The following is a 20,944-nucleotide window of genomic DNA, read 5'->3' as shown; positions in this document are numbered from 1 at the left end:
AAAGCACCATGAACTCCGGGCCATACCTAGTCACAGCTCTCTTTCTGTTAACACACCCTGCAGGGTTGATTGACAGGCAAAGAGGTCCATTAGAACCTCTTTACCTGTCAATTATCCCCACAGAAAGCCATGACTAGGTAGGGCTAGGACTCTGCCCCAATGCTTAGTTCACAGTGCTCTGTCTGCGCCCCTTAAAGGGGTTATCCAGCGAAAGTCTTTTTCTTTTAAATCAACTGGTTTCATAAAGTTATATAGATTTGTAATTTACTTCTATTTAAAAACCTCAAGTTTTCCAGTACTTATTAGCTGCTGTATGTCCTGCAAAAAAATGATGTTTCCTTGTCAGTCTGACACAGTAACTTGGATAACTTCTATTTTATTTGACGGCTTTTCAAAAATTAATAAAACCTGCTCTATTCCCATCCTTATAACACTTTTATTGTTTGGTTATGTGAGGTGTTATTTTTTTGCACCAGTATCTGTTCTTTCTTTTGGTACCTTGTTTGCAGATATGCAACTTTTTGATCATTTTTTATTACAATTTTTTTTTTTTTAATTTGATGAAAACAAAAATGTGCAAATTTTGCACGTGGGTGTTTTTTTTTTTTTTTCCCCCGCAAACTACCAGTAGTAAATAATAAAAAGTAGTAAAAAAATAGAAGTAAATTCCAAATCTATATAACTTGCTGAAACCAACTGATTTGAAAGAAAAATGTTTTTCTCTAGATGACCCCTTTAAGGGAATAAGATAGCAATATCCATGCACACTTTTTGCGGGATTCTTTTTTTTTTTTCTCTCGATCTCGTAGCTGGAAAGCCTATAGTCTATGTTTTGGAGAAAATTGGCTTTTTATTTGATCTGTTTCTTTGGCTCCAAGGCTTTAACACTTAGCGGTTTGCGTCTTCTCTTTCCCTGCAATCCTTATCTCCTTCTTCCAGTGGACCTGTTCTTGTAATGTCTTTGCGGAGACTGTAAATGGCTATCAGCTCGTAATCTCTCTACATCGGATCAGTGATGATTATGTTTGATCTGCTAGGACATCCCTCCCCCATTCTCTCCCTTCCTGCATATTTATATGCTTGCCTCAATATGTTTTCTGCTCATCTCAGAAATGCGGCGTGTCAGACGCTCACAGTAAAACACTCATCACTTATCATCGTTACCCAACGTGGTGTCACATAGGTCTTATTTTCTATTGATTTCATCTTGGATTGACATTAACTGCGTTGTTAACCTTTATAAAGATGAGGGGCCAAGCGTGTATCATCTTAACTGGATGGTTTTATGGCTTCCTAACTGTTGACCTAGCTCCAGGGAGCAGTAGAGGGCGCCTGGCGCAGAGTGACTTTTGCTGTGAATTTAAGAATATTGGTAAAATATTAATGCACATTTACATAGGTGGCATACATCTGAATGAATGTCCTACTGAGAACTGAATGTTAAGCCCAAAACATGATGAAATATACATGGTGATAGAAAGGGTTCCATATTGAGGACTGTGTCTTACCCAAGTACTTCTAGCGTAATATACAGCAGTAAAAGTTAGTGTATATTTGGCCAAACCAAGCCACTATATAGTAAATTGTGTATTTTTCAGATACTCTTTAACCCCTTCAGGACCAGAGACCATTTTTTTTTTTTTTAAATCCAACCTGTCTCACTTTATGCGGTTGTAGCTACTGTATGTGATGCTATTCTTTCTGATTATTTTTTTTTTTCAAACATTTAATATTGTATTGGGGGCTAAGGGGATTATAAGTGATTTTTTATTTATTATTAATATATTTGTTTGTGTGTGTGTGTTTTTTTTTTTACACTTTATTTTATTGTCCCCCCCCCCATGGGGACTTCACTGTGCAATGGTCTGATTACAGGCATATTGCATTGCAGTGCTGATCATCACTGCAATGCAATATGCCTGTGATAGGCAAGGCTGATCAGACTCGCCTTAGGCTGAGCCTGATCAGCTTTCATAGCTGTGACACCAGTAGGCTTTGTGGAAGCCCCCTGATGCCACATCACGATCGGGACTGTGCGATCTCATCACACAGCCCCAATGGGATGGCGAAAGAAGGACTCTCCCTTCTTGCAGCACTATAGGTGCTGTGATCGCACTGATCACAGCACCTATAGGGTTAACTGCTGAGTTCCTGGCTGGGCATTTGCGGCGGGTGCCCGGCTATCACTGACAGCTGGGCCCCCAGTGGATGATGTCACAGGGATTACACAAGCACACGAGCTGCGCCTGTGTCATCCCTGTGATGTACCAGCACATCCATTTGCCGAAACAGTAAACAGTGGCCGCTACGTCCATCTACGGGAAGGGGTTAAAAAATGTTCCAAGTGCTTAAGGTGATACTCTACAGTTCTACAGTACAAAATGTAAATAAGTTCTAAGGGTTCTTGAAAAGAGCAAATTGAATTGTAGCAGGGTCAAAACCACACAGACCGATGCAGCAACAGAGCTAAACGGAATCATTGTTGCAAGGTTAATCCAGGTCAGGAAAGGAGTAACCGTGTGACAAATGAGCTCACAAAACTTTTACATAGTAGGAAAATTGGCAATAGTGAATAAATGTAAAATTATAAAGTACAGAGGTGAACAGTCAAAATGTGAAGTAACATACAAGTAATAGCCTGGCCCAAGCTTAAGAAGGCTAAATAAAATGATGATGGATTCTTAACCCCTTAAAGGAGAAGTCCGGCGACCATTTTTATTAAAGTATTGTATTGCCCCCCAAAAGTTATATCCCCAATCCCCTGCTTGGACAATCTAAGATCACCCGGGCAGCCCCCCCCCCCAGCTCTCCTCGATCAGGGGTGCTGGTGCCAGCAATAGGGCTTCACTTGTCCTGTGTCCCAGGGTCCCAGCCTGACATTAGCAGACATAAATGTTCATGTCTACAATAACCTCGACCCCCAACCAAAAATGATCACTGTTTTATAGAACAGGTGTGATCCATGTCCTTACATTTTTTTGGCATCAAAATGTCTTGGGAAAAGTTTTCAAGTTCTTCAATGGCATGCTGTCTGTGGAGAACTCTATGATTTTTATTATTATTAATGATGCCGCTGAACGGCACAGTGAACAGAGGAGCCAACATATGGCCGTGGCTTGCTTCATTAAAAGACTTCGTGTTATTTTGATCTCACTGTTTATTTTGCTCATTGGGGACATATTTCTTTAATTGTTGTTTTAATTTTCTTATGTCTAATTGACAAAGGATCCAGATGGACTAAATCTTCATGGGTTTTCGTATGTATTAGCAAGAGTTATGGTCCATTTATTAGTCTATTAACACTATAAACGGTTGAGGAGCTTCGTCTGTAGGTGGAAGCTCAATGTTTAACATCTCAGCTGCTAGTCAGTCACACGCTTGATTCTAGCATATTAGTCGATTAAGTTTCTCTCTTTCTTAACATTTAATTTAATTTAATTATTATTTTACAAATTTTGAACATTTTTAGTCGTGGTATAAAAATTATGTTTAAAGGGGTTATCCAGTATTGGAAAATTATAGCTGCATTTGTGTGAGGTATTACAACTTACTCTATTCACTTCAATGGTACTGTGCTGCAATACCACCCAGTTTCTGAAAGAATGAAGCTATGTCTTTTTACTCCTAGAAAAATAGTAAATTAAATAGTAATAGAGTATTTGTTAAAGAGAATAAAAGCCATAGTTGTTTACAATTGTTTATATTTGTTCATATGTTATATTTTCTCCAAAAATTACAGTCACATTTAGTTTTTATATTATTGTGTGTGAACCTAGCCTTAAAGGGGTATTCCACTTAAACACAACTTTTGATATGTTGCTGCCCATGGTGAGACTGACAATGCCTTCCATACTTGTTATTTTCTATTCAGTCTCCTTCCCCCAGTTCTGAGCTGCTGCTTTCTGCTAAAGACACAAAAATCTGTAAGTGAGCTTTTCTCTCTGTCTCCCCCTCCATTATGAGACAGCTGGGGGAAGGAAACTGAATAGATAATAAAAAGTATGGAATTGTCTCACCATGGACAGCATGATGTATGCCCTGCAGGAAGTTAATTTTTTTTTCCAGTCTGACACAGTGTTCTCTGCTGCCACCTCTGTCCATATCAGAAACTGTCCAGAGCAGTAGCAAATCCCTGTAGAAAATCTATCCTGCTCTGGACAGTTTCTGATATGGACAGAGGTGGCAGCAGAGAACACTGTGTCAGACTGGAAAAAAAAATTAACTTCCTGCAGGGCATACATCATGCTGTCCATGGTGAGACAATTCCATACTTTTTATTATCTATTCAGTTTCCTTCCCCCAGCTGTCTCATAATGGAGGGGGAGACAGAGAGAAAAGCTCACTTACAGATTTTTGTGTCTTTAGCAGAAAGCAGCAGCTCAGAACTGGGGGAAGGAGAAACTGAATAGATAATAAAAAGTATGGAATTGTCTCACCATGGACAGCATGATGTATGCCCTGCAGGAAGTTAATTTTTTTTTCCAGTCTGACACAGTGTTCTCTGCTGCCACCTCTGTCCATATCAGAAACTGTCCAGAGCAGGATAGATTTTCTACAGGGATTTGCTACTGCTCTGGACAGTTCCTGACATGGACAGAGGTGGCAGCAGAGAACACTGTGTCAGACTGAAAAAAAATCCACAACTTACTGAAGGACATACAGTAGCTGATAAGTCCTGAAAGACTGGAGATTTTTAAATGAAAGTAAATTACAAATCAGTAACTTTATGACACAGGTTTATTTAAAAACATTTTTTTTTCTAGAATACCTCTTTCAAAAAATGTACCCAATAAACGACATTTTCGTTCTTGACATTCCATTGTTTCGATTTTTTTTACACAAAACCAAATTGCCTTAGATTCCTATTCTTTATCTGTATTTCTTGCTGAGCTATAAATATATTAGATCTATAAACTGTTAGGCTATGTTCAGACGATCTATGAGAAGTGCTATTCCGGCCTGGTCATGGAACAGGCGGTCTCAGAAAAGATCATCCCGGCCGGTACCACAGTACCGGCCGGATGATCTTTAGCGCCGTAGAGTTCTGATGCGTGCGCGCCCACATCAGAACTCTCCACTGCACACAATAGACCATGCGGCCGGAGCCGCTCGCTCCATAGTGTGCACTGGCAGGGTTTTCTGCAGCCACTATTCAATGAATAGCGGCTGCAGAAAACTGACATGTCAGTTTCTCGCGGCGGCGCTAGGGTTCCCGGCCAGAGTGTATACTATGTGTATACACTCCGGCCGGGATTCCATAGACGGCAATGTAACATATTTTCTCGTTTAATCACGGCCGTTGTTGCCGATTTTACTTTTCGAAAATATATGTTGTGTGAACATGGCCTTATAATGTACATATAACCTTCTCCCATGTCCATAGACATATGCACGGTGGTTGTATCAAGATTCACTACTCATCCTCTGCATTCTTGTTTTTACAGGAGGCATCTTTGAGTTTCTGGAAGGACCCACTGGGCAGATTGTCAGTGCCGAGGAACAAGCCTTTAGATTTGCAGCAAATATCATCAACAGAAATCGAACATTATTACCAAACACAACACTGACCTACGATATCCAGAGGATCAATCTCTATGACAGTTTTGAAGCCAACAGGAAAGGTTAGAGAAACGTTTCAATACTCTAAGTAATCTATTAAAACAGATGCCGTGGATTTAGAGTCTCTGTGATCAATTAAACTGGCTGCCAATTCCATCCATGGGCCCCATGGGGGTTTTCTGTAATTCCGCCATGTTTTTTACACAGTTTCCAATATCTTTATCATCATATTTATTGTTTATGGTAGAAGGAGAATTATCTCTTTCATAACCTATCATTAGAGAGGAGCAAATAAAAGTTTTGATAATTGCTGAAGGTATTAAATATTCATATCAGAAGAGACATGAGAAAAGTCAGTGGAAGTGGGTCAAAGGGTCAACAGTTCCTATCACATACAGAAGTATTACATTAGCTAACATACTGCCAGATTCTTATGATAGATTCAGTCGATTAGATACCTTAGATAGAAATAGGTAGAGATGAGTGAATTTACAGTAGCAATAAAGCAAAGTACTTTGTTACGATCGGTAATCGACATGTCAGCCTTCTGCCTTTAAAATATTAAAGGGGTACTCTGAAAACCTTTAAAACTTTTAATTAGTATTGAACAATTATACTTGCTTGATGCTTGAGCAAGTACTCTGTAATGTTTAGGTGCTTGTTAGTAAAAAAAACTAACTGAACTAACTAAATGTTGAACGGCCCCTTTTCAACAAGCTTTAGTGCATAATGCACTGGGGAGAGATGTTATACTTACCTCTCCGGTCTTCTTTCTTCAGCAGAGCGCTTGATGTGCCAGCACTACTCCAACAGTGTGTATGCCCAGATAATCAGTGGTTTCCCGCCTCAGTTGCTAATCCGATGAGTGCACACACTGTTGGAGTAGACCCGGCACATCAAGCACTCTTTGGCAGGTCTGCTGAAGATAGAAGAACTGAGTGGTAAGTACAGTTTCTCTCTACCAGAACCTGGTGCCCAGTCTGGCCCCCCCGGGGGTTAAAATGGGGTTGCATTGCATATTTACTTGAATAGTAAAGTGAATATTCTGCCACCCAAGGGGTTTAGTAGGTATGCTACTGGTTATAGGTGAAATGTTGGGAGATGGTTAACTTACCCTCCTGGGATCCCGGCATGCGGTGTCTTCTCTCTTCTGTTCCATTTTCTTTAATGAGCTAATCAGCGGCTGCCGCAGCCACTGATTGGCTGAGAGGAAACTGCAGGAGTCTCTGTTCAGCCAATCAGCGGTATCCCATCTCAGATGGTCATGGATCATTAAAGGGAATGGAACAGAGGAGAATAGATGCTGCCAGGAACCACAGATGGTAAGTATATCCCCCCCCCCTGATTTCTGAACAGACTGAAGCCTGTAATGTGCAGTCGGTGCACTGGGGGTCAGCTGGGATTTGTAGTTCCCCAAGTCAGCAATACTTGTGTCACAGCAGCTGGAGTGAGAACTCTGGCTCTAAGATGCTATCCTGGCACACACAGCAATGATAAAGGATGACTGCAATGATGTTATAAGTCTATGTCCCCCTGCAGCATATCCTGTATGATGTGTCTGGTCAAAGGTAAATGGGATGCCCGTGGTGTTCGTCATGCAAAGATGCAACAAGAAACATCAAAGCAGCAAAACAGCTATTTACTTGAAATAAGCAAAGAAATACTGCACAAACTTTAGACTTTAAAAAGTCTCTAAATTACAGTAAAGCGGGGGGCGGAGCCTGGCATGGAGGAGACTGGACGTGTGCACTAGGAGCTCCTGCTAGGGCTGACAGTCTTTTGGGGTCACAGCCAGCTTATATGGGGATTAGAAAGAAAAAACCTGCCAGGAAGGTACCTGAGAAGTCGGGGCCGCCTCTCACCCCGATTTCCAACTTCTTCTCCCCGCTAGCTAGCCTGCCTGAAGAGCCGGAGTGTGAGGTGGAGGAGCGGGCGCCATCTTGGACTGGGGCCGCGCTGAGGACACAGCGCCGACTCAGGAGCCACGCGGACGGAGCCCGGGAGTATCCGGAGGCGGCTACGGCAACCTCATCGGCGAGCAGGTATCGGGGAGCCGAGCTCAGCCAGGTCGGGAGCACGGCGGCAGCTCAGTCGGCGCCGGAAGTGCGCGGCGACCAGACGCCATTACTCACTGCTTGTGAGGGAGCTGGGCGGACAAGGAGCGGGACGGCTGGAGGTAATCGGGCACACGAGGGGGAGCCTGCTATAGGCACTGGGGAGCCCCTGCTGCAGTCCCCAAAAGGTGCCCAGACGGAGGAGGCGGTTGGACCCCTGGGGGAAGCGGCCTGTTGCGCCAGAGCGCAGAGGTCACCTGTGCCGGGTATACCGGCAGCCCGTACACCACCAGGGCCACAAGAAACTGCAGCATCTGCAATAGACCTGCTGTCCCCTGGAGTAATTGCACCTGCAAGCCACAGCAAGAACCCCCCTGCTCCCCCTTCACGGACTGTTTCACCCGCACGGGGTCCGAGTAAAATGCAACACAGTGGCCCTTTGCCTGCACAGAGCTCTGTCTCTGGACCACAGTCCACTGATCAGACTTTGCTTGACTGTCAAATCCCTGGCCCCTCACTGTCTCCTACTGTGCAGCCACATGCTGATAGGCCTAACATTCAACACCTGGAGGCTGCTGCCACCCTGAGGGCGCATCCGGAATTGCAGGCTCTGCTAACTCTGCTCCCATCTAAAAGAGACTTAGAGTCAATGGCTTCTGATTTGAAATGTGCTTGGAGGCAAGATCTGGGTGTAGTGAAAGCAGACATATCTACGCTGCAAGTGAAAGTGCAGGAATTGGAATCCTTTAAAGCTTCTGTACATCACTCTCTCTCCGATTTGCAAGCAAAAATTTCTTCTCAGGCCTCCCAACAGCAATATCTGAGCTCTCAAATGGATGATCTGGAGAACCGTAGTAGAAGAAATAACATAAGAATCAAGGGACTGCCAGAAGCTACCCACTCAGCCGACCTTTTCTCAACATTGACAGGCATATTCAATATGTTACTGGGTAAGCCTCCTACTGCTCCACTGGAAATCGATCGAGCACACAGGGCGCTCCGTCCACAAAGCTCCGACCCTAACAACCCTTGAGACGTGATATGCCGAGTCCATTTTTATGCTGTCAAGGAGGAGATAATGAGAAAGGCGCGACAACTGCCAGAGGTGGACTTTGATGGCGCTAAGCTACACTTCTACCCTGATTTATCCAGACGCACCCTGAGGCTACGGGGGGCCCTGAAGCCTCTTCTTGCCCATCTCCAGTCCAGAGACATTCCCTATAGATGGGGATTTCCGTTCGCTCTAACTGCACGCCAGGGAGCAACCACGGCGACTCTGCGCTCCCCAGATGACTTGGGAGCTTTCCTGACTGCGTTTGATCTACCTGAGGTGTCTCTGCCCAACTGGGAACGGGTCCTACAAGATTCTACTGTTACGGCCTGGCAGGCCGGTGCCTCCAATTCCAGAAGAAGATTACGACAATTCTCCCCCCAACCACAGCGGTCACGGCGCAGACGAAGCAGTGTATCCAGATCGGACTCTGAGGCTTAGGCCGGGTTCCTGTGTGCCTGTTTCTTTGCTACTTCCCGATTTACAGAAATGTTTATACTATCAATATTCTCTTTAGTGCAGGATGTATATCCCCCTATCGCTTTATATTTGATTACCCCTAGAGTTGCTGAGTTACATTTAGATTATTTTCATAATGTCAGCCCGATAAGGCTTTGGCTCCATTGAGATGTCTTTTCCACCCAGTTACCATGTACCTACCCCCAATAGGTATTGAGGCGGGTTTTTGCCGCCTGTTAAAAGCAGACTTGTTACTGCTCTTGTTAGTCTTATTGCAACCTCTCTTTAGGTGCTTCTTTGTTTGTCTGATGTTGTTCCCTCTTTCTAACTTTTTTCTTTTCCCTCACCAGTACAGTCCCACCCTCCCACCTGGGTTTCCCGAGTTTCGCCACCATTCATGGCCATGGCGCTGATGAATATTGTGTCCCTGAATGTTCAGGGCTTCAATGTTCCGGAGAAGAGAGCAAAGGTCCTATATACCATGCATAAACAGAGAGTACAGATCCTATGTCTTCAAGAGACGCACTTCCACCAAGCCAGTGTGCCTACTGTCTCATCTCGCTACTTCCCTGTCTGGCACCATAGCAGCAACCCGGTTAGTAAGACTAAAGGGGTGGCGGTCTTCTTTCACAAATCCCTGTCCTGCCAAGTTATCGATACTAAAATAGATCCTGATGCCCGCTTTATATTCATAAACTGCCTTATAGCCAATCAGCCTTACAAGGTAGCTAATGTATATGCCCCCAACTTAAATCAGCATAGCTTTTTAATTGAGGTATTGGACGAACTGACCGTGTATGCCCGGGGCAGTATCATCTTCTGCGGTGATCTAAATGTAGCCATTGACCCAGGAGTAGATACCTCTTCGGGTCAGTCTTCCCTATCCCGTGCTAAATTGAATAAAATTCGGAAGGCCCTCTATAGTTTACAACTTTGTGACGTATGGAGATTGCAGCACCCTAGTGACAGAGATTACTCCTTTTACTCTAGCCCACATGATAGATATAGTAGGATTGACTATGTTTTTGTGCATCACTACCTCCTGCCTAGGGTTTCCTCCACCTCCATTGGTAGTATCCTACACTCAGATCATGCTCCGGTGCAGTGCAGTCTTGTCCTGCCAGACCAGCCGCGAGGAGCGTATAACTGGAGGTTGAATGAATCACTATTGCGGGACCCTGCATGCCTGACTGACCTACGCACCTCGGTTACTAACTTTCAGACAGACCACTTGAACGACCCCACCCCCCCCCAGACGAAATGGGATGCACTCAAGTGTGTCCTACGAGGGGTGCTTATTAGACATGGGGCACGCCTCAAGAGGGAGGCGGCTGCTAAATTAAAGCGCTTGCTGACTGAACTGCACGATCTGGAGGTTGCACACAAGGCCACTTTACGGGAGGAGACGTATAGAGATCTATTGCGGGTCCGCCACGAAATTACATCCCTGCTGAATAAAAAGCAACAGCGGTTCCGTCAGGTCTGCGCCAGCAGGTTTTACGCTGAGGGCAACAAGGCGGGACGAATGTTGGCTAGGGCATTGAGAGACAAAAGAGCGGCTACGTACATCCAGTCCATTAAAAACAGTGAGGGGGTGATGCAACGCCTGACATCCGATATACTAGCTTCATTCAGGACCTATTATGAGGCTCTGTACAACTTAGACCCCCATCCCGAGGCCACGCCATCCAAGATCCAGGAGTATATCCTTCGTACTAAGTTACCTGGCTTAGACCCTGACTCTCTAGTTGCCCTGGAAGATCCCTTCACCGCGGAGGAATTGGCAGGCGCGATAAAGGCGATGCCATCGAGCAAAAGTCCAGGCCCTGATGGCTATACGACCAAGTTTTTTAAGGTTCTGCAAGAAGCACTTTCTCCACACCTACTAGAGGCATTTAACAACATATCTGCCACGTCACCCCTGCCCCCATCTTTCATGCGTGCACACATAGTGGTTATTCCAAAAGAGGGGAAAGATCCCAATCTTTGCTCTAGTTACAGGCCCATTTCCCTGATTAATACAGACGCAAAACTATATGCGAAGCTGCTGGCCAACAGACTGGCGCCCCTCCTGGGGCGTGCAATTCACCCGGATCAGGTTGGCTTCATTCCTCTGCGAGAAGCTCGTGCAAACACCTTGAAGACCTTCTCCATACTTCAACATGTTCGCCTTACCAAGCTCCAGTGTATGATGCTTTCATTGGATGCGGAGAAGGCTTTCGACCGGGTGGGTTGGCCGTTCCTGAGAGGGGTGTTGCGCGGACTGGGGCTGGGGCCATTAGCGGTCCATAGGATCTTAGCACTGTATAGTAACCCCTCAGCACAGCTTAGAGTGAACGGATCCCTGTCTGACCCATTTCACATACGAAATGGCACCAGGCAGGGATGTCCGCTGTCCCCCATGTTGTATGTCCTGGTCATGGAGCACCTTTTGCAGGCCATCCGCCAGGACTCCAGCATTACAGGTGTACGGATGGGTGATCTTCACTTTAAGTGCTCTGCCTTTGCGGACGACCTTCTATTGTATATCACCCAACCTAGCACCTCCCTGCCGGCCCTCATGTCTGCCTTGCAAGACTTTAGCATTGTAAGTAACCATAAAATCAACCTTGCCAAGAGTGTGGCCTTGGGTGCGAACCTCCCGCGAGCTGCGATCCCTGCACTGCGCCGCCGCTTCCCTTTTGACTGGCCTGACACATCTTTTAAATACTTGGGGATTCAGGTTCCAGCTGACTTATCCCGAACCTATGACTTAAATTTCGCCCCACTTTTGACAAGCTTTAAGGGTGATCTCACTAAGTGGGATCGCAAGGACTTTTCTTGGTTAGGACGCATAAATATAATTAAGATGAACCTGCTCCCGAGACTCCTGTACCTGTTTCAGACAATACCGATAGTCCTTCCCAGAGCCTTCTTCCTAGCTATCTCCAAATTATTTTCACGCTTTGTCTGGATGAGAGCCCGCCCTAGAATTGCGAGAAGTACTCTCACCCTGGCAAAAGTAAATGGGGGGCTGGCGCTTCCTGACCCGTATAAATACTACCTAGCGGCAGTTGCGACTCGTGTGTTAGATGCTTTCCACCACCCATCGAGTACCCTGTGGGTCCAGCTAGAGCGAACCCTTTCGAGATATGCCCTTCCAGATGCCTTATGGGTGCGTCCGGCAGCTTGGTCTGCTACGTTACTTAGGGACATGCCCCTCGTTGCGCGTACTTCCCTGACTATCCTTAGAAGGAAGCAAGCACAGGCATTGCTCTTCACACCTGATGGCCCCTTGACACCGATTCTTAATAATCCTGACTTCCCTCCTGGCACGCTTGGTACGGATTTCCTATCTCATTCAGTGGACAGTAGATTTCTATTCCGCCAGGTCACTACAGCCTCGGCTCTGCTGCCCTTGGAGGCAGTGGTCCCCGAACTGGATCGCTTACAGCGATATGACTGGCAGTACTTGCAGCTGCAACATTACTATAATGCCTCGGTTCGCTCGCTGCGAATTCATAGACAGCTACTGCCCTTTGAAGACCTCTGCGTACTCACAGAAGCGCCTACTCATGTAGTGTCGCTTGTTTACGCCATTCTGGCGCGACCTCTGCCTGATGTCAAACTCCCGTACCAGGTGGGCTGGGAACAGGAACTGAATCAGTCTTTCCAGAGTACTGCCTGGGAAAAAGCCTTCTTCCTCTGCCATAAGTCTTCGGTGGCGAGTAAGGCCCAGGAAACTAATTTTAAGGTGATGGCGAGATGGTACAGGGTACCGACTTTGCTACACTCTTACTATCCAGCTGTCTCGGAGATGTGCTGGCGATGTGGGCAAAGCCCAGGCACCATGAGCCATATATGGTGGGACTGTACTAAATTGACAAGCTTCTGGTCAGCGGTAGGGAAGCTCATTTATGAGATAGCAGGAGTAAATCTCACTAATCAACCCTCTACGTATCTACTATCCATGATCCCGGGCACACTCTCACAATGTAAGAAAGGTATCACTCGCTTCCTCCTCGTGGCGGCTAGGACAGTGATCCCTAGGAAGTGGAAGTCTGAGACCCCCCCATCTGTATCAGAATGGTTTGCAGAAATACAACACCTCCATCGTATGGAGTAGTTGAGAGCAGACCATCTTGGCTTACCCCCTGCTACCACAGCTATGTGGACGCACTGGGTGGCGTTTATGGACACTCCTCTATACCGCTCTTACGTAGCGCCCCAGGTGGACATACAGGACGGCTGAGTTGTTATACGTGTTCACCCTCCGCGGATGGTTTTAGCATGGCCCTTGCTCTCTCTTCTCCTTCTCTCCCCCCCCCATGGGACTGTGCTGGTTTCTCCCTCCCCCTTCTTTCTACACTCTACTCTTTTAGTTACTTTTTGTTTTGTTTCAGTTCTTTAAATCCTGATGATGGGCTAGCAGAAATGAGATACCAAGTGTGGTTGGAACTTACTGCTGTTTGACTTGCCGGGGCCCGATACAGCATACCCCTTGATTTGGGGTTTACCTTCTTTTAGGCAGTTGTGCTGGTCCTCGGTAACAATCTATCTACTGTCAAAATATGTCATTCTATATGTAAGGTCCATGTGACCTATCATCTTGGATCTATGTTGATGACTACTGCTTTTTTCAATAAAATGTTTGAATAATAAAAAAAAAAAAATTACAGTAAAGCACTGGTACATGTACATGTACTGGTACAAGGAGGTATCCCTTTCTAGCCATAGTACAGGCAGACGTGTGGGAAGAATATTAAAGGGAATCTGTCTCTAGGTTCATGGTGCCTTAAACAAACCAGTGATAGAAATGCTGAACAGATCGGTGTATTACTTACATCATTCTGCTGTTCTTCTTATATGCAGAAAAGTTGGATTCCTGTCACACCCCTCCCCCCCCCCCCTCCCTCCAGATGCTGATAGATAGTTGACTGCCTATACACAGCATGGATAGCTTGGATAACTACAAATCAGCGGCTGGTGGGTGGAGTTTTCTGGCCCTCATGAATATCAAGGACTACTGGGCTCATGAACATAATGGAGAGGACTAGTGTCCATGCTATTCAAGAGGAGATATCTGGATCAGCTGCACAAAACAATGTAAGTGATACACCATTCTCTTCAGCTTCTCTGTCACTAGTTTATGCCACCCTGAGATAGGTCACCATAACCCTACTGACTCAGTAGTACTTACAAAGGTTAAGCAATCTCCTAAAGAAGGATGCAGCCATATGTGAAGATTGGTGATGTGGAAACCATGAGCAGAATGCCATTGCAGGTAATGAGAGAAAGCTAAGAGGCCCTTGTGATGCTTCTTCTATCCCTATGTACCAGTCTGCCATTGATCTTATTCATGTCATGTGTTTTTATTTTGTAATTATTCTGTTTGTCACCTCTATTGCTTGTATAATAAATAAATAAAAATAATAATAATACCAGGGCTTGTGTTTCATGGATGCTCCTTTTGGACATTAAAGGAGAAGTCCGGCATTTTTTTTTTTTTTTTTAGTATTGTATTGCCCCCCCAAAAGTTATACAGATCACCAATATACACTTATTATAGGAAGTGCTTCTCCCCCTGCATGTACTTACTTAGTGATGTCACTTCCTGGATAAAATGGTGATGTCACAACCCGACTCCCAGAGCTGTGCGGGCTGTGGCTGCTGGAGAGGATGATGGCAAGGGGGCACTGAGGGACACAGGATACTGAGGGACAATGACCATCACTCTGCCATCATCCTCTCCAGCAGCCACAGCCCGGACAGTTTTGGGAGTCGGGTCGTGACATCACCATGTTGTCCAGGAAGTGACATCACCATGTTATCCAGGAAGTGACATCACCATGTTATCCAGGAAGTGACATCACCATGTTATCCAGGAAGTGACATCACCATGTTATCCAGGAAGTGACATCACCATGTTATCCAGGTAGTGACATCACCATATTATCCAGATAGTGAAGCCTTGATGCAGTAGTAAGTGCAGGGAAAAACCACTTTTTAAGCATTCTCGTAATAACTGTATATTGGGGATTTGTATAACTTGTGGGGGGTAATACAATACTTTAGTAAAAATTGTTGCCGGATTTCTCCTTTAAATGGTAACAAAGGATAAAGTTACAGTATTTACATATGCAGACTCATATAGCAATATACATTAGAATAATACCAGGTCACATTGCTATAAGACCACAACCATTAACTCTTTGGCAGCAGGGACTGTACTGGGTCACTGCACTTGAATGGAACTGATATTTCTAAAAAGAAACCTGCAGTATACAGCACATTATCACATGCCATGTTACCCATATATCTATGTACATCTCATCTATCGTGCATGGAGTGAAATTATTACATATTCAAAGGAGGTTTCCACAATACCCACAAAGTGCAGCCGGTGATTAATCTCAACCATAAAATCCTACCAGGCTATAACAGCTGCACTTTGTTTCTGATTTGTGTTGTGGGTCATAATTTGGTCATGCAGACATCGTCGTTGATTTATTTTGAGGATTATGTGTAACCAGGTTGTGCTCAATGGTCAAGTTATTACCTTTTTGTCCGGCCATTTATTGGACAATTTATAAGCCTGTTGACTATTGTGGCCAAAGCTAAACCAATAAAAATTGATCTTTCTCTTACACTGGCTAAAATTGTCCTTTACGGACTTAAAGTAAATGATATATGTAGTCTAGATAGGCGTTGGTATATCCTTGGTATATTACAGGAGCTATAATTGTAAATTGTAGAATACACTCAATATACTGTAGTATCTACTCAATCTATATTTACTTTATGTGACTTTTGGGCACCAACAAATCTGAAGCAGAAGTTATTCAAGAAGTAGATATTTAACCACTGAAAACATGTTAGAGTGCAACTATTTTTTTTTTTTTTTACAAGACCAATAAATTGAGATGGAAAAACTCTAGTAAACTAATGGTATAAGCATTATATAGGTCAATACAGACAGAGACGTAGGTGTATATATAGAAGGGAGGGGATATATAAAAAAAAATGTACAAACATAAAAGAAGATTATTTGAACAGCTGCAGAAAATATCAAATCAGTCAGTGAGCAAGCTTGTAGATGGATTGCTGGTCAAGTTCTTATGGTACGTTTACACAGAGATTTATCTGACAGATTTTCGTAGCCAAAGCCAGGAATGGATTTAAAAAGAGTTTTTCCTTTATGACCTGTTTATAAGCTGTTCCTGGATTTGGCTTCAAAAATTCTGTCAGAACTCTCTGTGTAAACTCACCATTAGGAACTGATCAGTGTGCAATCCATTTGCCGTCGTACGTTGGGGAACCATGGAGACAACATCTCCCGTACTGTATAGGACCCACATTCTGAGTGTATTACTGACTGTGGTCACCTCCATCGATATCCAAACTTATGACGGCAAATGGATTGCACGCCGACCAGTTGCAGTGTACTTTGTGACAGGTACAGTACCATTTAAGAACTATTTAGGATATGGTCACACGTAGTATGAGACCGGTCTCAGAAAAGATCATCCCAGCCGGTACTGCAGTACTGGCCGGATGATGTTTAGAGCCGCTGAGTTCTGACGCGGGGCCCATTAGTGTGCGCCCGCATCAGAACTGTCCACAGCACACAATGGAGCATGCGGCCGGAGCCGCTCGCTCGATAGTGAGCACTGACAGGGTTTACACTGAATAGCGGCCGCGGAAAACTGACATGTCAGTTTTCTACGGTGCCGCTGTGGATCCCGGCCAGAGTGTATACTATGTGTATAAACTCTGCCTGGGATTCCCTCACCCTCCAGCACTACATAAGTTCTGCAGAAATCACGGCCGTTGTAACAACGCTCGTGATTTCTGCAAAACTTACGTAGAGTAAACATAGCCTTAAATTTCATCCCTTGACAGGTGACAAATACTTTGCCCATAAAAGTCTATGCTTTTGATGTGAAAGAGTTATTTATAGTGTAAAGTGTGGCTATAGAATAATTTCTAATTCAATTATTGGAACAATCTGAAGACATATGGCATGTTAATAAATCTAAACTGTGTTACTGTAGCCTGTTTCTTATAAAAAGGGGGAGAAGGGAAACTACCACGAGAAAACCATTTGAGCACTTTGTTATAAGGAAGCAGTATGTACAGTGCATCCATGGGTCATAGAGGGTTAGCCACGGCCAGGCAGACATTTCTTATGATACACAAATTATATCAATTACATTAAAGGTAACATTGCTTCTTTGTTGCAGCTTGTGACCAGTTGGCCCTTGGAGTTGTCGCCATTTTTGGTCCATCACACAGTTCTTCATCCAACGCAGTTCAGTCTATTTGCAACGCACTGGAAGTGCCTCACATTCAAGTCCGATGGAAGCATCACCCTCTAGATAACCGAGATAGCTTCTATGTAAACTTGTACCCAGATTACGCCTCTCTGAGCCATGCAATTCTGGATCTCGTACAATTTTTAAAGTGGAAATCAGCCACCGTGGTTTACGATGACAGCACAGGTATGGGGATGACAATATGAAAACAGGTTGTGTTTGTACAAGAATTATGTTGTTGTTGTTATACTTTATTGTTGCACACTCAGGACTGATAATTACTGCAAACATAATGTTGTGAATTGCAATTCCTGCGATCCCCACTCAGAAACCCACACTGCCTACAGACTATGCCTGGTGCTGCAGTGACGTTAATTTACAATCCAGGATGACACAGGCGCAGGAGCTGCGCCTGTGTCATCCGCGGCGGGTTCCGACTATCAGTGTTAGCCGGGGACCTGCCGCAACTTTCAGCAGTGGAGCTGTGCTCCGGTGCTGAGAGTTAAACCTATAGATTCTGCGGTCACCACGACCGCAGCATCTATAGGGCTCCAGAGAACTCTCCCTCTACAGGTGTCCATCGGGGCTCTGCAAAGGGATCGCAGAGCCCTGATGATAGCCATGGAAACCGGAAGCCTGAGGCTTCCGGTTTTGTGGCTACAGAGGCCGGCAGGGGGAGGGAGGGAATGCTTGGGCTCGCCGAGCGTGCGGCCTTGAGCTCTGCCCCCTCCCCTCTCTCCCCTGCCGCTGTCACAAGATTGTAACAGCGGCAGGGAACAGAGGAGAGGTGGCAGACATAGGGACATCAGCTTATGGGATCATTATGATCCCATAAGCTGGTATCCTAAAACGACTTTGGCATTGAGGCATCAATGACCCTAGGTCATGAAAGGGTTCAGCTGCATAAAATTATAACCAATTAATGTTTAAATCATGCCATTTTACCAGTTTATAGTTATTCTTCATTGCTCTTATAGGTCTCATCCGTCTGCAAGAGCTTATTATGGCCCCTGCCAGATATAACATCCGCTTAAAAATTCGACAGCTCCCTCCAGAATCTGAGGATGCTCGACCACTTCTGAAAGAGATGAAGAGAGGAAGAGAATTCCGCATTATCTTCGACTGCAGTCATGTCATGGCAGCACAAATTCTCAGGCAGGTGAGTACAAAAATAAAAGTGACTCATTGGCTCTGTATTCTGCCCGGCAATCCAGCCATGATTAGAGTCTCGTGGCCCTAGTGTTTTTGATTTACTCTTGAACACTACTGCTGCTTATTAATTTTCACACCGATGGCCCAGTGGGATTCATCACATCGCTCCATATGTTCAGTGTCATTCATTAGCAAGTGTTAATCTTTGTCCTTCCTGTTACCTGCTGCATGTTCAATCAATATTCCAGGCTGAGACTTGGGTAATTGTTTTTCCTTAATGCCATGTTTTCTTCATGAACCTTTCCATTATTTTACAGCTTTCCCCCTTCATTAGCCGAGTTATCTAGGTTTTCAATGCACAATGTTAAACTCATCATGTTCAATGTGGAGTATACTTCAAGAAAGTATCATTAACAAGAAAGGAAACATATTAATAGCCTAATATATTAATGGGACATTAGTAGTTACATTGAATATTGCAGTTTTTGGAATATTAACTTACTTAATATGCACTCTAGAAATGCAGTTTGAACCTCTACTCACATACAAAAACATACGCTATTAGGCCATGTTCAAACGTTGTATGAGACCAGACGTTCCATGACGCAGCCAGGTCACGGAATGGCCGGTCTCATTAAAAATCATCCCGGATGATCTCTAGCGCAAGCGCGCCCACATCAGAACTCCCCACTGCACGCTATGGAGCGTGCGGCCTGAGCCACTTGCTCCATAGTGTGCATTAACAGGGTTTTCAGTCTACTTAATGAATAGCGGCCGCAGAAAACTGACATGCCAGTTTTCTACGGTGCCGCTAGAGATCCCGGCCGGAGCGTATACTATGTGTATACGCTCCGGCCGGGATTCCGTAGAAGGCAAGATAACGTATATTTTCGTATTAAGAACATCCGTTGTTCCAATCGGCAACAACGGCCATACTTTAACAAAAAATACATGGTGTGTGAACATAGCCTTAAAGATGAGTGCAGCTAGAGCATTCTCAAGTTGGATTGTTTGTCATTTGAATACCGCTGGCTGAAGAAGTTTGATACAGCCCTAGGGAGTCCTGGAAAACATGGATACAGCCATTGGCGATAGGCTGCATCAACATTTTACTGGACTCCTTTGGGGTGTACCCATCTTGTGCAGTCAAATGCTGAACGATCGGAATCTTTATTAAGCGACTCTGTGCCCATATTGTGCCAATAATCTAACACCCCTCCACCCAAACCGCTTGTACCTTCAGATAGCTGCTTTTGATCCAAGATCTGTTATGGGGTCCGTTCGGCAGGTGATGCAGTTATTGTCCTAAAAAACAACTTTGAAACTTGAAGCCCTGTGTGACATTGGCGTGGCCTAGAGTGTCTGTGCCCAGGCCTGCACCGCCACTCCGTCCCTCCTCCCCACCCTCTTTACCATTAGGAACGCCCCAGGCAGGATTCCTCCTATTTATCACTTTTCTGAACACTTCACATGTGCCTTAACAATTCAGCATATGTACAGTGTTCAGACAGGTGATGAATAGGAGAAATCCTGCTTGGGGTATTCCTAATGGTGAAGGGGGGGCATGGAGGGACGGATAGGTAGTGAAGGCGTAGGGCATGGGTGCAGTAGGCCACACCAATTTTACACAGGACAGTAAGTTTAAAAGTTGTTTTTTAGGACAGAAAGAAATGTATAGTATGGTACTACTCCTAAAATACTTTGATTACAAGTATTTACCACAATATGTTTTTTTAGGACAATAACTGTCTCACCTGGAGGGGATTGTAGGTATAGAGTCGCTTTGAAGCTAACCTTACAATGTTGAATCATTACCTACTATCATTATTTTTTTTTACAAAAGTGCCTGCTGACCAAAAGAGCAGAGGCTATTGTTTTGGAAGCAAACATGATTCCCCCCAGATGTTTTTTTTTTTTTTAGCCAATTCAGGATTTCCGTCAATGGTAAAAGCACAGTCGTCTACAAATCTGGCCATTTTGTGTTTCGGTGAACATGTCAATGCTGTCCCACTTTGACTCTAATACTTCATTAGTCTGTTAAGTGAGTCTAATTGTAAGGTGGACAAACACCCATGAAGCGTAGCCAGAATGAGGTCAATGTCCATGGCACTTAATTAATGAGTTGACCATTAATATCACTGTTTGGGCATAAGGAAGCTGAACCAAGTACATCTCTTATTAAAAGCATACCCCTAAAGTCAAATGTCTATTTTGTGGCACTCTAGCAGCTCAGCCCCACCACTTTGACTCTAGCCCAGAAACTTGATTTTATGAATTATGAAAAGGCAGACAGGTTTAAAAAAAAAAAAACAACAACATACATTTGTTTTATTGCCCCATTATCTGTCAGCCAATGTTTGCAGCTCATGTAAACG

General features: G+C 44.5%; 1 protein-coding gene across 1 annotated transcript in view; it reads left to right on the top strand.

The window, feature by feature from the left end:
• Positions 1–20,944, top strand: part of GRIK3 (glutamate ionotropic receptor kainate type subunit 3) — a 379,534-nt gene that overhangs the window by 181,785 nt on the left and 176,805 nt on the right. The window contains exons 2-4 of the mRNA XM_069972662.1: positions 5,445–5,621; positions 17,346–17,603; positions 18,395–18,576. Coding sequence (XP_069828763.1) covers positions 5,445–5,621; positions 17,346–17,603; positions 18,395–18,576 — 617 coding nt within the window. The remainder of the gene's footprint in view (positions 1–5,444; positions 5,622–17,345; positions 17,604–18,394; positions 18,577–20,944) is intronic.

This window comes from Dendropsophus ebraccatus, chromosome 5 (genome assembly GCF_027789765.1).
Source record: "Dendropsophus ebraccatus isolate aDenEbr1 chromosome 5, aDenEbr1.pat, whole genome shotgun sequence".
Classification (NCBI taxonomy): domain Eukaryota; kingdom Metazoa; phylum Chordata; class Amphibia; order Anura; family Hylidae; genus Dendropsophus; species Dendropsophus ebraccatus.
The sequence above is the reverse complement of the archived record's forward strand: the minus strand, read 5'-3'. Positions and strand labels throughout refer to the sequence as shown.